Source organism: Rhinolophus hipposideros, assembly GCF_964194185.1.
Source record: "Rhinolophus hipposideros genome assembly, chromosome: 22".
NCBI lineage: Eukaryota > Metazoa > Chordata > Mammalia > Chiroptera > Rhinolophidae > Rhinolophus > Rhinolophus hipposideros.
This window is the reverse complement of record NC_138068.1, coordinates 24,928,919-24,947,187: the sequence shown is the minus strand read 5'-3', so window position 1 is coordinate 24,947,187 and position 18,269 is coordinate 24,928,919. Positions and strand designations below refer to the sequence as shown.

Here is an 18,269-nt window from a genome sequence, read left to right as displayed (position 1 = left end):
GTACAAAAGAGAAATCCTTCCCGTGAACAGAAATTCAAGCAAGGAATCTTACTATCTACTGCATTGGAGGCCACTATCTAAGCCAATCCCTGGGTAGGATAACTGGAACAAGAACGACAGGAAGTGTATGTGTATGCTCATCAGATGGCACTCCCTGCTAAGAACCAAGGAGATGTTGGTCAGCCCTTTCCCTCACTACCCCAGTGCTGGCCCAAGGAGCCCAAGAACACAGTGGCCATGGTAGCATGGCAACTGGCTCTCACTACAATATCTATCTGAATTTTCCTACCATGCTTCTAGGGATACCACCTCCATCCTCCAGGAATTTACCAGAATGCCTTATCATGGGATCTTTGGGAATATTAACTCCAAACAAAGAACTCCTTTCAGACAAAAAGAAGTATGGCCATGGGGTCACATTTCCTATTACCTAGCAGTTGGCACTACAGATTGTAAAACAGTAGTGTGCCTCCTGGAGACTTAGTTATGGTGGTAAGCCAGCGGTACTATCTTGTGGGACGAGATAAATGTTCTCAATCAATGAGCATTAAGGGGGCGGCCAGATGGCTCAGTTAGAGCGCGAGCGCTCAACAGCAGGGTCGCCGGTTCAATTCCTGCTTGGGATCATGGGCTGCGCCCCCTGCAACTAAAGATTGAAAACGGCAACTGAACTTGGAGCTGAGCTGTGCCCTCCACAACTAGATTGAAGGACAACGACTTGGAGCTGATGGGCCCTGGAGAAACACACTGTTCCCCAATATTCCCCAATTAAAATAAATAAATAAATAAATAATGAGCATTAAATGGTGCTGTTTTTCCAACAGCCAAAAAACGGTCCAAGTTATTCTATTAATTCTTGCCTGGCCAATGGCCTCCTGCTTCAACTCTTGCCTCCCTCCCATCTATTCTCCACTTGTAGCCAACGATTTTCTCAGAGTGCAAATCTGATCCCATCATGCTCTGCTCCCCTAAGACCTTCAGTGGTGGAGCAGATAATAACCATTTCTCCTCTCCTCATTACTAGAGCTCTCATTGTGTAGGGTTGTCCGCCTATTTCCTATGTGATAACAGGAGTGATCTGCACTGGTCTCAGCCAGTTGCCTATTTCTCCCTTGCTTATGACTCGTTTAAGAAGAAACATGTGACAAGGGAAGGCTCCAGAAGCTTTTGGGAAAGTTTTCCTCAATGATAAAAGGCGACACACAGGAAGAAACAGTCATCCTTTTTCCACTTATACCTCCATGTGGCGCCTAGAACGGGGGATGCCATTTTGGCATCACAAGAGGAGCCAGCCTAAGAAACAAAGCTGACACATGGCTGAGTGGAAAGGTGTGAAGGAGAATGAGGATTTAACAATGCCCGAGTTGATAAATTAGCCAACTCTGGAACTGGTCCTCAAATCCATTCCCCCCTCTAATCCTGACCACTGGAGGTCAATGTGACAGCATCTCTGGTATCAACAGCTGGCAGCCTCACACTGTGTTCCCTGCCATCTATTCTGGCCTCTCCACGGGCCATTCTCTGTAGCAGCCAGCCAGTTTTCAAATACTCATCTGCTTGGCCCATGGTTCTACTTTTCTCATGACAATCTATAAGATCTATAGCCTGACCTAGTCTTCTTCCACAGTTTCAGTTCTTACTACTCTCTTGAGTTTTTGCCCGTCAGCCACACATGGCCCTTCCTCACTGCTGACAGTTTGCTCTTGTTATTTCCATTGCCTGGAATGTTTCTCATCTCTGTCTCCTTATCTATGTCCTTGTCTATGACTAGGTCTCAATGAAAACACATTTCTTCAAGAAAGTTCTCACCTGGGATCAGAAATGGAGGGCTGGAATCACCAACTGGTAGATTCACAAACATGTTCTGTTTCCTTGAGGGAATTATAAAAAATGTGAATCTAAATTCCCAAGATAAGGCCTCTGCTCTGTAGTCTGCCATGGTCCTCATTTTCCACAGTGAACTACTTCTACTGTCTACTTAAGACACTCTTAACAGGCCACCTGTTAATACAGGCCCCTACCACTATACACCAGACCTTCATGTCCTATATTGTTTGAACTTAGTTATTTTTGTTCTTGTTTAAGGGGGTTTCCCTACTAGACAGCGAGTTCCTTGAGTGTAAGGACTGGATCTATTTTTGCCCCCCAGCAAATTCCTGGCACCTAGCACATATTAGATGCTTAATAACTACTTATTAAACAAAGTAACAGATGCAATGATGAATGAAAAGATGGATGGGTAAATGAGGGAGGTAAGGCAAATCTTTCTTCATTTCTTGTCCATAATCACACAGGAAGGAATCAGATGAACTTGGTAAAAATCTTCTCACCTCTTAATCAATTAGAAACCTGTTTTCTATCCCCAAGACCTTAGGTCTGCCTTCCTCCCTGCTGACACATCAGTCTCAGCAAAGAACTCACATTGAATTCCTCCCTGAAGAGCTTATTGTCATCGGCCATTCTCCGGTTAATCTCCTCTTCCAGCTTGTCCACGGGCAAGGGAGGATACTTCCTGTTGGTGCTTGGGGATCTGGCCAGAAGTGGCACGCTCTGGGGTTCTGCAGTGCACAAGGGGGAAGGTTGGTCAGGCGCCCTGGGGACCAGCCCTTCTCTGGAGACTAAATCGGGGATTCTCTCATGGTGATCGCCTCCAAGAACTAGGGCTGTTCTTTTCAAGTCTTTTTCCCCCCTTTTAGGATGGGGAAAACACTAATTTCTTGATTTTCTTCTCCATGAAGGTTCCCACACCATTAAGGGGTGCCTTACCCACATCCTCAGTGCGGCCATTGGATAAGCGGAAAGAATTGGAATGGCTCCCAGCTTGCTTGTATTTCTTAAACCTAATGAGAAAATGTTCATAATGAAAAACTAAGCACAGAGGCGGAAGAGACCAATCACTGGTTTTGTATTTCCACTTATCAATTCAGTCTTTCTAAATCTCCTTTACCAAATAAAGAGGCTCTTTTACAGACAGGTCCTGCACAAGCTGAGGCAGCTCCATTCCATGGCACTCCTGCTCACCTTCAGCACACTAGAATGCAACCCAGGGAACACCAACAGTATATTCTAACTTATGTAGCTCCGAGCAGCAATGGTTCCAGGACTCGCTAGAGACCACAGCCATACCGGGTGGACTGGGGTAAGTGGGTAGAATATAGTGGGAGGAGATAAGAATATCCACATCAAATAAAATTTTCTCAGTGGAACCAGGGAGAAACCCAGAGCTTCAGACTGGGTGGAAACAGGTCTGGCCACAAGTTTCCTGCAGAATGGTAGAGACACATGACAAATTATAGGGGTGCACAAGCTCCTCCTTTCTTTATCCCCGCAGAAGAAGAGAAGGAGCACAGAGCAGCTTAAGCCAGGGATAAGGGCAGAATTAAACTCAATTAGTTAGGGCAGTAACTTCGGCAGGAAGAGAACAAATACACTTCCCTCTTCTCTCCCTTGGGTTCCCCTTCCCAGCTTTTGTTCCCTGTTTGGGTAGTAATATCTAGAGAACCCTGAAAGAAAGTCAGAAAGGGGAACCCAATAACTCACATAGTTTAGTTCAGCATAACAGGATAAGGAGTCCTAGAGGGTTTTGGGGACAAAGCCCCAACTTGAAATAAAGTTGGCCTTTATTGAGCACATAGTCTGCACCAGGGCACTTTTGGGGGTTGCTTTAACAGGGTTAGATCTGAAGATCTTAAACGCCTATCAGTAATAACACAGACTATGGCTTTTCCCGTTAACCTCCAAACCACCACCCTGGGCTTTAGGTTGAACTAAAGTTGGGGGGCTAGAGTTGGACAGATGGAAGCCAAGGGGAGGGGCTGAGTCTTGAGGAAGACTATGTAGAGTTTTTAAACCATTTCTAAGTAGACTTTTAATCAGAAGCACTATCACGAGTCATTCCCCTCTATCCTATTCATTGTCCTTATCCTACTGTCTTCTGGACTGCATGGACTTGAGACCCTGGCGTACTGAAAGAGAGTCCAAGAGAATGGAGAAGCATTAGCTCGCATGCTCACCTTAACATGTACAGAACTATGATAATAAACACGATCACTAGCAGAGAGGACAGGGCCACCATCACTGCAATAATTGGCGTCTCATCTGAAATCAAGAGAACAGAACATGTTACCATTGTGTACAATGGATGGAGGGCTCAAGTCGGCTGCTCAGAGAAACACCAAAATGAGGAGGAAGGGCTCATTCAATGCTTCTGTAGATGGCAGGGTATGGATGGATAGATAGACAGATAGAGAGAGAGAGAGGTCATCTTCTGCTACCCCATCTCTGACTTATAAATTTGTTTACTCTGTCTCCCTGCATTAGAATAAAAGCTCTTTGAAGGCAGAGACTTTGTTTCTTTCATTGTTATAGAGCCTAAAACAGTGCTTAGCACATAAAAAAGGCTCAAATATTTGAAAGCATGAACACATCCTGATGGCAAGCTGGGTGTGCAGGGCCAACCATGTCCTCTCTCCCAGCCTCCGTGGGCTCCATCTAGAGGAATATGGGAGAGAAGGAAAAAGGACAATTTTCCTATCATAAATCCAAATGGTTTCCTGGCACAGAGAATTCTATTCCTGATTAACACAAGGAGACATTATTAGATCCTTAAGCACTACATATCCAAAAGTGCTGGGTATTCTTTTCTATCTCTTTCCATAGCCACCTTTTACCAGGACCCCAAGTACAGCACCAGCTGGTTTAGGGAAGGCAGGCCCTTGGATTTCCATTTCCCTGGGGCTGGCTTCCTTTCCACCAATACGTAGCCTCCTTTCTCATGGCAGCTGACCAGTGCTGACTCATCCTCCTCTACTCTCAAGCTCCCACCACGAATTACACAACCAATCTGAGTTTTCCGTCCTGCTAAAGGGAGGACATGTCCTTCCCATGTGAAAGTCAGTCCTGTCGCGGATGCTCTGGATTACATCCATTACTGTCACCTGGTCTTGACCTCATTTACCCTCCTCCAATCACCAACAGTCTCATGTCTCTCTTCACAGTTAACTTCTCACAACAGTTGTCTTTTCTCTAATTCTTCACCTCCGGCTTTTCTGCTCTGATGCCTACCCTCAGTGCTCCATTTAAAATGCTCATCAAGGACATTGACAAATGGCATATTCCCACATGCAACAGAAACATTCCCATCCTCATCTGATTCAACCTCTTAGCAGCAATCATTCAAAAAATATTTATGGATCAGCAACTATATGCCAGGCACTGTGCTAGACTCTGGGAACAGACAAGTGATTGGGCAGACAACGACAGAGAGCCTACATTCTGGGGGAAGAAGAGACACTGTTCATAAACAAGAGGACAATTTCAAACAGGGACAAGTGCCATGAAGAACAGAACAGTAGGGGATTAGGGAGTGATGGGCTGGGGAGGGCAGTGACTGGCTATCTCAGAGTGGTTTGGGACGGTCTAAAGTAGTTAGTTATATTGAGCAGAGGTCTAAGTAATGTGAATAAGTGAACCATGCAAAAAGATCTAGGCAAAGAGTTTTCTAGGCACAGGGAATAGCAAGCATAATAGCCCTTAGGAGCTCGGCAGGTTCAAGAAATAGCACAAAGGCCAGTTTTGGTACAAGATGTGACTGGAGAGGTGGGCAGGAGCCAGAAGACTTAGGGCTTTGTAGGCCATGGTAATGAGTGCGGATTTAATTCTTAATGCGATGAGAAACACAATGTGATTGGAGGACTTTAAACAGAGGAGAGAAATAACTAGATTTGCATTCTTTTAAAAGATCTGCTAGCTAAATGACTCATAAGCAGCAGTCATGCAGTGGGAGGTAATCCAACAGAATATGGTCTCATAGATGCCAAGAACAGTTTTTTCAAAAAGGAGAGAGTAATCAGCTCAACCAGATACTACTACAGAAAGATTAAGTTGGATAAAGACAGAAGTGAAACTGAATTTGACAAGATGGCAGCTATTGGTGACCTTTTCAAGAGTGGTTTCAGTTGAGTAGTTGGTGAGAAAGCCTATATAGAGTGAAATAAAGATGGAAAGAGGAGACAGTAAGATACTGATTTCTTATTTAAGGTGAGGACTTTTATTATAAAGGGATGCACAGAAAAGGAAGAGCACATGGGAGGGAGATGGGGGTGGAAAGTCTTATTTTTTTAAGAGATGGGATATATTATACGAAGCTTCTTTGTTGATGGCAATGTTCAAACACACCCTGGTATGTGGCTTTCATCTTAAAACGAGCATTCAAACTGGCTGACTATTTCCCTCCTCTTTGAAGAACTTTCCTCTCTTGGTTTCCACAACAAAGCACTTTTCTGATTTTCTTGCTCTTGGCTGCTCCATCACATTTCCTTTGCTAGTTGTTCCTTTTCCAATACCAGATCTTTAAATGTCTAATTTCCTCAGGGCTCTGTCCCTGGCACTCTTCTCTACACTCTATCTAGCTGATCTGATCAGACAGATGGCTGTAAGCAGAAATGATATGCTAGCAATTCCCACATTTGCGCTGCTTGGTCATACCTCTCTTCTGAGCTCTCTTCTGAGTCTATGTGCCACTTTAAATTTCACAGGCAATGCAAACTTTCTGTCTAAAACCTTTCCCTCAACATTCCGTAAGCTAGCACAGCCATTTACCCTGTTGCTCAAGTAAGAAATGTGGAAATCCCCTTGATTTCTTCCTCATGCTTATCTTTTATATCCAACCCAGCTGCAAGTAATATGTTTTAAGGCTAAAACCAACACCTCAAAAATTTCTGCCTTTTTTCCCTTCTGTTGCCATCACTGTAGTCTAAATCTCTATCCTCTTTTATCTCGGTCACAGTAAGCCTCTGTCCTCTGTCAATACCTTCTCCACAAAGCAGGCAGAGTGATCTCTAAGAAAGCCAATCAGATAATGTTCGTCTTATATGTAAAACCTTGCGATGGTTTCTCAAGCCTGTAGCAGGAAATCTAATATCCTTCCCCTGGCCCAGAACCCCCTCCCCCATTTAGGCCCACTGCTTACGCTATCTCCCACCACTCTTTCCTTGTCACTAAACTTCAACCACTGGCATCTGTCCACGATCAGTTCACTCCTTCCTCAGGCTTCTGAACATGTTATTCCTTCTGCTTTACATACCCTCCTTCCATTCTTTGCCTGGATAACTCCTCAGTCATCCAGTTCTCATTTTAAGTGTTACCTTTCCCAGAGAGATCTTTTCTGCTTCCTAACACTAAATCAGGATCTTAAATCCTAGTCTCCTTATCTCTAAAATTAGTTATTCTGAAGATTAAATGAGATTACCCATGTAAAGTGCTTGGCACAGTAACTAGCATATATTATGTTAGTTAGAATTTTCTTTATTCTTCTCCCAGAGTACCCTGTTATTTCCCTTTATAATATCTCTCACGCTTTGTAATTATATATTTGAGTTTAGTTGATTGAGGCGTCCCTCCTTTAACCATAAATTCCACAAGGGCAAGAATTACATACTTGCTTTGTTTCTTACCATATACCTAAAACTTAGCACAGAATTTCACACATAATTGTACTACACTGAGTGAAAGAATAAAGAATTAATGATTCATCCATCACTAAATATGTCTGTTAAATGCCAGTCACAGAGGGCTGTACATCAGGTATTTAAAAAAGTAATTAGAGACATCTGGCTCCAAATAGTGAGCTGAATCAGTAAGTTTACTTCTTTCTCTTCCTAAAAGGACATAGAAGAAATATAAAAATACCAATGAATCAAAAGCATATTAGGAAGGTAGCAAAGAGTGGTGTCAACAGACCACAGCCTTTGAGGGGTTTATGGAAGACAAACCAGATGGGATTGGCCTGCTGATGAGATCAATCAGAGCCAAGGAACCCGCAACTGAAAGGTAAGTACTGGTCCTACCAGTCTGGGCCTGGAAGCATCTCAAGCTCAGAATCAACCCACTGGGGATGAAAGTGAGCCTTGGGGTAGGAGGATGGTATTTAACCAAAGTCTTGCCAAAGCCAAACCAGTACACTCACAGGCTGAGTAACAAGCAGTAGTGTCCTACCCAGACTCAGCTGGGAACACAGAGCTCACAGAGTTGGGGGTGTGTGTGTGGGGTTCACAGAGAGTGATGGCCTTTTTTTTTAAAAACAAAATGGTATATATATATTTTGAAATGTTTTATTATGGGAAACTTTCAAACTGCACAGGAGTAAAGTGAACACTACAATAAATCCCTATGTACTTATTGCTTCACTTCAACATTATCACTACATGCCAGTTTTTTCCATCTCTATCAGGGTTTCTCAACCTCACACTAATGACATTTTGGGCTAGATAATTCTGTTGCGGAGGCTTTCATGTGCACTGTAGGATGATTAAGAGTATCGCTGGCCTCTACCTATTAGATGCCAGTAGTAAACCCTAAATTGTGATGCCAGTAGTAAACCGCCAAATCCTCTGCAGACATTGCCAATTGTCCTCTAGAGTGGCAAATCGCCCTGAACTGAGAACTACTGGTCCATACCCATCCCACTGGATTATTTTAAGGTAAATTTGAGACATATCAATTCAACTGTAATCATTTCAGTATGTATCACTAAGAGATAAGGATTCTTAATATAATCACAATACCATTATCCCATTTAAAAAGCAACACTAATTCCTTAATATAATCTAATATTCAGTTACTGTTTAAATATCCCTGATTGTCTCATACATGGTTTTTTTTGGTTTGGTTAGAATTGACATCCATGGAAGACCTATATATTGCACACGATTGCTAGGTATACTAGGTCCACAGAGGGTTTCCTGGGTGGGCCCTGAAGAGAGAAAAAGAACAAGGGTGGTACCTGAGATAATTCTAGGCAGCCACAATAGATGAAGAATGGGAAAAGAGAAAGAAAGGCAGCTCTGCCTAGAGGATAGCTGTATCCAACTTCCTAAACCATGACTGAACCTCTAGTTTAGGATACGCTCCTGTTTATGCTCCTGAAGGGACACCTATGGGCACATTCCAGTCCATTCAATGCTCCAGGACAAAGCTCAACCAGAGCCTTACAGGTGACCTTCACAAAAACCAAGCACAACAATGGCAGTCCTGGGAAGAAGAGGTATATACAAGAACTAGAATCTTAAAAAATATATTGCAATTTGTGCAAGATGACACTATTAATTTTTTTAAAAGCTACTGTATAAAATAAGGAGCAATCTCACACCTGTCAGGATGGCTACTATAAAAACAAAACAAAACATAAAATAAATATAGGCCAGGATGTGGTAAAATTGGAACTCTTGCGCACTGTTGGTGGAAGTGTAAAATGGTACAGCTGCTGTGGAAAACAATATGGAAGTGCCACAAAACATTAAGAATAGGATTACCATATCCAGCAGGTCCACTTCTGGGTATATGCCCAAAAGAACTGAAGCAGGGTCTTGAAGAGATATTAGTACATCCATGTTTATAGCAGCATTAGGCACAATAGCTAAAATGTAGAAGGAACCAACAACTGTCCATTCATGGATGAATAAATAAGCACAATGTGGTCTCCATATACAATGGAATATTTTCAGCCTTAAAAAGGAAGGAAATTCTGACACATACTACAACATGGATAAACCGTGAGGACATTATGCTAAGTGAATAAGCCATCACAGAAAGACAAATACTGTATGATTCCACTTACATGAGGTACCTAGAATAGTGAAATTCAGAGACAGAAAGCAGAATAATGGTTGCCAGGGGCTGGAAGGGGGATAAGGAGTTATTATTTAATGGGTATGACGTTTCAATTTCATAAGATGAAAAGGGTTATGGAAATGGATAGTGGTGATGGTTGCACAACTGTCAATGAACTGTACACTTAAAAATCGTTAAAATGGTAAATTCCATGTGTATTTTACCATTTGTAACTGTGTGACAAAAAATGGGGAGGGAGAGTAGCAATCTGAGAATTAAGAAAGAGTTCTTAGAAAACTAAATTATTGCAGCAAAAAACATCTCAACAGAAAGCTGAACAGCAGAATAGACATAATGAAAAATAAGTACTGTGAAAGATTAAATCATGGAAGTTCCCAGAATACAAAGCAGTGAGATGGAAATGAGAGCAGAGAAAAAAGACAAGCTGGATAGATCTAGGAGTCCTAGTATCTGTTCAACAGGAATTCCCTAAGAAGAAAACAGTAAGGAAGGAGAAGAAATTACATAAGACAGTTCTCTTTTTATCAGGCCAAAAGGACCATCAGGTTTGAATGGTAATAATGAAAAAAGATCTTTACCTAGATGCATTCTGACAAAACTTTTGAAATTTTGGATTGAAATCAACCAATCACAAGCCATCCTTAAAAACGTCCAACGGAACAGAAAAGAGTCCCTACAGATTGGCTACGAGTCCCTACAGTGGCTACGATTGCTAGCCACTATGGAAAACAGTATGGAGGTATCTCAGGAATCTGAAAATCGAACTACCCTATGATCCAGTAATTCCACTCCTAGGCATCTACCCAGAGAAATCCAAAACTCCAATTCAAAAATCTGTATGCACTCCTATGTTTATTGCAGCACTTTACACAATAGCCAAGATATGGAAACAACCGAAATGCCCATCGGTAGATGACTGGATTAAGAAACTGTGGTACATTTATACAATGGAGTATTACGCAGCCATAAAGAAAGAAATCTTATCATTTGCAACAACATGGATGGATCTAGAGAACATTATGTTAAGTGAAATAAGTCAGAAAGAGAAAGACAAGTACCATATGATCTCACTTATATGCAGAATCTAAAGAAAAGAATATGTGAATGAACCAATCAGAGACAGTTTTGAGGACACAAAGAAAAAAACCGAGAGTTGTTAGATGGGCGGGGGCAGGGGGGGGTTGGGGATAAGGGGAAAAAATTAATGAGAATTTTGAATTCTGATGCATTATGTATCATAAATAAAAAAATAATAAAAAATAATAATAAAAAGAAAAAAAATAAAATACGATTGCTAGAAGTCAATGTTCTTACCAAGTTCTTATCAATGTTCTATCAAGTTCTTAGGAAGGACTCTGAACCTAGTTATTTATCTAGCCAAAATTTCACGTCAACATGAGGTCAAAAGAAAGCCACTTTCAGAACTTGGGGCTTTAGGATCAGAGACCAGGGAGTTCAAATCTCTACTATCCTATTTAGTAGCAGTGTGACAATCTCTTGGAACCCTTGTGGAATGCTTTACAAAATGCAAATATATCATCATTCTCCAGATCTTACAGGTAATGTAAGATTTAAAGGAGGCAACATTTGCCAAGTGCCTGATACGAAGTGAAAAGATTTGCCTTTGGTATCCAGAAGCTCACATACTAGTCGAGAACGTCAGTACAATTTCCTAGGCTCAGGAGGGTTCCTTTGTCTAGAACAGGGAAACTACAGCCCAAATGTAGCCCACCACTTGTTTTTGTAAATAAAATTTTATTGGAGCACAGCCATGGTCATTTATTTACATAGTCTATGGCTGCTTTTGTACTACAACGGTAGAGTTGAGCAGATGTGGCAGATAGTATGGTTGCAAAACTGAAATTATTTTCTCTGGCCCTTGACAGAAAAAGTTTGCAGATCTCTGATCTAGAATGTTACCACCACCTCTCCTCTTACACAATTCTAGCGCAAATATCACTTCTTTTTGTAACTGTTCCTTTACTGTATTTCCATAACAATACATACCTACTCTGACACAACTCTTACACATTGAATTAAAGTCACTGATTACATGTCCACTAAATTATAAACTTCTTGACGGCGTGGATTCAATATCACCCCCTGATATCTCTGTGCTCAATATTTAATCTTTCATTCAATAAATATATATTGAGTGGCTGCTGTGCTAGGCATGTCCTAAGACTACAAATCAAAGTTCCTTGTCCTCATGAAGCTTATATTAGTGGAGGAAACAGGACAACAGATAGGAAATATATAACATAGGTAGTGATAAGTACTATGAAGAAAAATATGGCAGGGTAAAAGAGGAATGGGGGGAGGTGTTCTGTGATGTAATATGGGGTGGTCAGAAAAAGTCCTGAATGGAGTATTAGGAAGGCACACACAGTGCAGAATTGTTTATGGTCACTTGTATAGAGTTGACAACTACAAGCAAATGACAAGAAAAGAGTCAGTTAGCCAGATAACTCCAAAATTAATAAAATTTATTTCAGTTAATGTTTAAGCATTTATGTAGAAGGCACAGAGGAAAGCACCATACACATATCATTCAATTACCCTAACACCCTAAAGATAGATACCATTATTAACCCTATTTTACGGATGAGGAAACTGAGCAGAGAGATTAACTTGCCCATATTACACAGCTGCAAATCTAAAGCAAGAACACAAAGTTAACACTATTCTCCAGACTCTCCCTAAGTACAATACCAATAATACTTTAACTGCTACCAGCTTTCAGGCCAGAACAGTCTTCTATGATAAAAGTCAGTTTTACCTCCTGACTTCTGAATTCCATCCAGGTTTCTGATCCAGTTAAAGATAATACAGGTAGTAAAGATGTTCCCAGGCCTCTGCGAGGGAAGACGACTCAGATCTATTTTACAAAAATCGGAAAGAACTTATGGCTCCCTGTATCAAACCTCAGACTTGGAGACAGGCTCAGGATCAGTCACCCCTCCTGAACTGGCCAGACTTGTCCTCTCTTCATGCTCAGGCTGGTCTGGGGGTCCCCTGGAGAAGTGGCCTCGCATGATGCAGGCAAGGCAGGCACACCAGGTCATTCCCTGCTCTCCCCACCTCTCCCTGCAACCGATTCCAGCAAAATTTCACTTCCTAGACTCAGTCAGGGGGCAGCATTTCAAAAATACTAAAATGGTGTTTTGAGACAACAGCTGTTTATTTGCTATACCCCCCTTTCCAAGAAAACAAACGGTCGTATTATTCTAAGGGCTCACCTCACATAAGGTGACACGTCAGTCACCTTAGGACTTACACTTTGGTCACTACAAAAACAATCAATGAAGTAAAAGCCATACTCCTCTAGCCTCTATTCCTAAGGCCCATTTATTCGTCTTGTCCCCAAACTTTTTGAAAAAAGTATTTATCAACTCTCAAAGGCAGAGTTGTAATGTTTTAAGTGTTTCCTATTGGCTCTAAAAACAGCAAAAGTCACCAGGTTGCCTCACGAACCCAATCACTGTTGTCTTGGGCCAAATTACCATTCAGAAACCTTAATTTCTATTGCCCATCTATCTTCCCTAAGGCCTCTGGAGTTATATTTCTAAACAAAAATCCAAGCATGTCACTTCCTTCCTTACCATCACCAGCAGATGTCCTGACTCTTAGATCAATGCACCACCAGGCCTACTCTGCTGAGGCGACCTCCGGCCTTCCTACCTCATGCATGTCAACTGTGCAGAGTTCCTCAAACACATGACTTACTTGTTCGTGTCTCCTTGCTTTTACCCGATTTGGTACATCCTCCTTCTCCTCGGTTACTATATTAATTTAAACTGCCCAAAGCTCATCCCCATGCCTCGTCGCCACTCCCCAGGTTACAATGAGTCTTTTAAGCTCTCTCACAGCACTGTCTGTGGTATATCCAATAGCACGTAGCTGAGTGGACTTTTGATTCCTGGTGTTCGTGTGTTTCTTCCATTAAGACGGAACATTTTTCTTTCCGGAATCTTCAGTATCTAACAGGTACTGAATAAATATATTATTAAAGGTGCTTAGGGAAGCCATCATAAATGGAGTTCACAATAATAATGTCACTTACTATGATAATCCAAAAATACCTCTTTGAACAAGAATGTCAACCCCTTTCTAGATTCCAACTCTAGAAAAGTACTGAAGAGAAAGCCCGGGGTAGCAAGTGATCTGATCTGATAGTTGAGAAACTGTAAGTAGAAACTCTGTAAGTAGAATGCTTATCTTGCCCAGTTCTAGAACTCTAGCTCAAGGACTCCTTCACAAATATTAACAGGAAACTATTTCCAGATTAAAAAAAAATTATACAAACGATTACAGCAGGTCCTCGAATAACGTTTTGTCCAACGTCATTTCATTATGTTAATGAGATGCCACAGGAACTTAACTCTTGTTTATATGAGTTTCATTTAGCCTATGATAAAATGGTTTCGTGCTATATCCTGTTGCTGCAAATTACAGAACCTCGCGACAACATTAAGTGAGGACTTACCGTATTGTATATCTAAAACAATTTAAACTATGGTTAACAGCTTTATCCGGTGTTTTTGCTATTTAACAATTATCAGTTATAAGATCTTCATTTGAAAATCCTAATGTTAAAAGTAGGATGAGAGGGGTTTATGGAGAATTTTGTTTAAAATGTACAGGACTAGCTAATGTCTACAGCTGTGGTGGTATGGTTGCAAGATAACCTTCCCTTGAGAGCTACCTCACACACCAGCCTCCAGGAGGCCTAGGAGTGCCCTTGTTTCAATGAGTCCTGAATGAACTAAGATTCCTGATCTCCTTAGTCTAAGATTCCTGATCTCCTCAGGCTAAGATTCCTGATCTCCTTAGTCTCTCATCTAATAGTAACTGTAACAGAGTAGAGATGGATGGTAGTAGGAATAACAATGGAATAGCCAACACTTGTTGAGCAACTGCTATGTGCCAACCCAACACTAAGCCAAGCAACTCATATGTGGTCTGACAATTAAGTTTGTGAACTTGCCACCGTGCGCTTACACTGGCAGCACTGGCAGCACTGTACAAACAATGCTGTAAGGTTTCACAACCTCGGAATATCAGTGTCTCACAGATGTGTTTGTGTCAATGTGTGACAGTGTCTTGCTGAGTGGCATTCGTTATTGTTGTGTGTTTTTGTGTGACATCGCAAGAATGTCTGAGCTTCAATTAGAGCAAGGAACAAACATTAAATTTCTTGTTAAACTTGGCAAGAGTGGAAGTGAAATCAGGGACACATTAGTCCAAGTTTATGGGGATAATGCCATGAAGAAAACGGCAGTGTACAAATGGATGAAACGTTTTTCTGAGGGGAGAGAATGCGTCACTGATGAAAAGAGGTCAGGGCGGCCAACAACAAGCAGAACTGATGAAAACATTGCACAAATTCATCAAATTGTGCATCAAAATCGGCTGACTGTAAGCAGCATAGCAGACAAAGTAAACATCGATAAAGAAACAGGAAAATTTTAACTGAAAATCTGGGGAACGGCCAGTTGGCTCAGTTGGTCAGAACTCAGTGCTCATAACACCAATGTCGCTGGTTCGACTCCCACATGGGCCAGTGAGCTGTGTCCTCTACAACTAGACTGAAAAACAATGACTTGACTTGGAGCTGATGGGTCCTGGAAAAACACACTGTTCCCCAATAAAAATTTATTTAAAAAAAAAAAAGGAAAGAAAATCTTGGCATGAGAAAAGTGTGTGCAAAAATGGTCCCGAAGGAGCTCACTGATGAATAAAAGCAAAGGAGAGTCAAAGTCTGCCAAGATCATTTGGAAAGGCAAGCCGATGTTTTGGGCCGTGTTATCACTGGTCATGAAACATGGGTGTACCAATACGACCTTGAAACAAACTGTCTAGTGCACAGTGGAAGTCAGCCAATTCTCCACCACCAAAAAATTTCGGTCGGGCCGAATCAAGGGTCAAAACGATGTTGCTAATTTTTTTGGATATCAAAGGGATTATTCATTATGAGTTTGTACGAACTAGACAAACAGTTAACCAAGTTTATTATTTGGAAGTGCTGAAAAGGCTGCGTGAAAAAGTTAGACAAAAACAACCTGAACTTTTCGCCAACAATTCATGGCTCTTGCATCACGACAATGCACCAGCTCACACGGCACTGCCTGTGAGGGACTTTTTAGCCAGTAAACAAATAACTGTATTGGAACACCCTCCCTACTCACCTGATCTGGCCCCTAATGACTTCTTTCTTTACCTGAAGATAAAGGAAACATTGAAAGGAAAACATTTAGGACATCAAGTGTAGTACGACAACAGCTCTGATGGCCATTCCAGAAAGAGTTCCAAAATTGCTTTGAAGGGTGGACTAGGTGCTAGAGTCAGTGCATAGCTTCCCAAGGGGAGAACTTCGAACGTGACCCTAGTGAAATTCAGCAATGAGGTGGGTAGCACTTTTTCTAGGATGAGTTCTCGAACTCAATTGTCAGACCTCATATGTTAATTCCTCACAACAACCCTAGGAAGGAAATTCTGTTTCTATCCTCTTTTGCAAATGGTGAAATGAGGCACAGGGATGTTAAACACCTACCCCACCCTGCTGGTAAGTTGCAGAGTCAACACACAAAACCATGTGGTCTAGCTCCAGAGCCCACGCTTTTAACTACTGTTAACACTGCCTCTCCAACTATTCCACCTTGGCACTCACTCCCCAGCCCTCTTACGTATATCAAAATCATTCAACAGCATTTCCTTCGATGGGAAAAACCTCTATTTATGAATTGGAGCATGCATCACTATCTTGCTAGAACTTCATGGGAACAGAAGGAGATGTTACAGATTCTCCTTCAGGACCAAAGCACCTATTCCCCCAGCTGTTGGAAGGGTTGGCAGCTAACGGCTCTCAGCCAAGTTCTTCCCCACGAACTGCCCTTGGCCTAAGGGAGTAGCCTGGTCAAGGGAAAGGCTCTTTCTGACCCCTATTTCCAGCTCCAGAGCTTCCTGTGGGATTAGCTAAAGTCTTTGCTATCTTTGCTCTAACCGCATGGCATCTCATTTCCTCCCCCTACCCAATACTGTCGCCATTACTGCCTCACAGGTACTGTAGGGAGAAAGTACGCCCCGATAAACTTGCTGCATGCAAATCTCTGTCTCAGAGTCTGTTTCCCCCAGAACAAAATTAATGAAATAGAGATGTAAAACTAGTGAAGACTTAATAACAACTGGAGTGTATACTTATAACCAATGACTTCATGGTAAAGAGGTACTTGATAGATAATGCCAGAACTGGATTTAATACATTACTATATATTACACAAATCATCTAATTTAAAACCAGTAAAAATGCTTTGAAGGAAAAGCTGGTTACAAAAGGACAAGTATGTTATGATTCCACTTAAATTTGATACCTAAAATAGATACATTTATAGAGACAGACAGCACAATAGTGGTCACCAGGGGCTGGGGGAAGGAGAAATGGGGAGTTACTGTTTAATGGGTTATAGAGTTTCAGTTTGGGAAGATAAAGTTCCGGAGATGGATGGTGGTGATGGTTGCACAACAATGTGAAGGTACTTAATGCCACTGAAGTGCATAGTTAAAATGGTAAATGTTATATATATTTTACCATTATTAGGAAAAAAGCTGGTTCTACCAAAATAATTTGGAATACATTTAAAAAATAACACATGAGAACATAAGCAGTTTCGTGGACTTCATATACTCGGTTCTCTGATGAAAGGGATTTAGCGGTCCTGCTTAGACCACCGACATTGTATCTCCAGCCATAGGGACTTTACACTTGAGGGCTGAAAATCCATTAAATCCATAGAAAGTGACAAAGGGTCGACATTTTATAGACTAGGGAAAAACAACACAAAGGTAGGATTTTTAAAGGTAACTATGACCTAAAAATTAGTAAGTTTTTATGTACCTAGGGTGCATAAATTATGGCCTGATATCATTAAAGGGTAATAATATTAACAAGGTAACATGATAAAGTAAAATACAGTTGTTTTACTACTTATTAAAATATATCATAGCTGTTAGAATCCATAATCTACATTTAAGAATACCATGAGTACTTGTTTCTGTTACTCTTTTTCTATGGAAACAACTTAAGGGCAAGTAAGTACATGACAGCCACAGATGCACAAGGTTACTACGAACTGTGAGCAGAGGAAACACGACAAACACTGTACACTGTAAAAGGAACAACAGACATAAGGTGAGTGGCTCACCTTTTCTGTCCTTCGAGTCAGAATTACCTGTGTAATAAGTGAAAAATAGAAACATTCACTCAAATTCATGAGAAACATTACTATTCAATCTAAGGTAAGACAAAATAAACTCTAGGAATATAGATACTTTCCTCTTTGTATATGTTGGAGCTAGAATGAGGCACCCTCCAACAACTGGGGAACAAGATTCCCAGATTCACTAAACTTTAATCAATGGTTTGTCCTTCTCTCTGAGTACAAAAACAATGTAGCATCAATATTCATAAAATTACAAGAATACAAAGAGAAATACAAAAACAATGGTATTAGAGGTCTTTATGTCTTTCAGGTCATTAAAATGCAACAGGGCATAATTAAGTTAAGCATATAAAAGGCCTAAATGATAATACGCAAGAAAGTCTAATTGGTATAGACCAAACTCGATATACTACCAGTAAC

At 41.2% G+C, this 18,269-nt stretch overlaps 1 protein-coding gene across 4 annotated transcripts in view; it reads right to left on the bottom strand.

Annotated features, from left to right (window-relative positions):
* The window catches only part of PTPRA (protein tyrosine phosphatase receptor type A), a 123,103-nt gene that overhangs the window by 32,874 nt on the left and 71,960 nt on the right, over window positions 1–18,269 (bottom strand). For 2 of the 4 annotated variants that reach the window (XM_081033893.1, XM_081033894.1), the window contains exons 5-8: window positions 17,832–17,858; window positions 4,014–4,098; window positions 2,767–2,840; window positions 2,422–2,558 (exon numbers count right to left, since the gene is read on the bottom strand). In XM_081033893.1, the coding sequence (XP_080890019.1) occupies window positions 2,422–2,558; window positions 2,767–2,840; window positions 4,014–4,098; window positions 17,832–17,858 (323 nt within the window). The remainder of the gene's footprint in view (window positions 1–2,421; window positions 2,559–2,766; window positions 2,841–4,013; window positions 4,099–17,831; window positions 17,859–18,269) is intronic. The other 2 variants (XM_081033895.1, XM_081033896.1) reach the window with 1 other exon arrangement.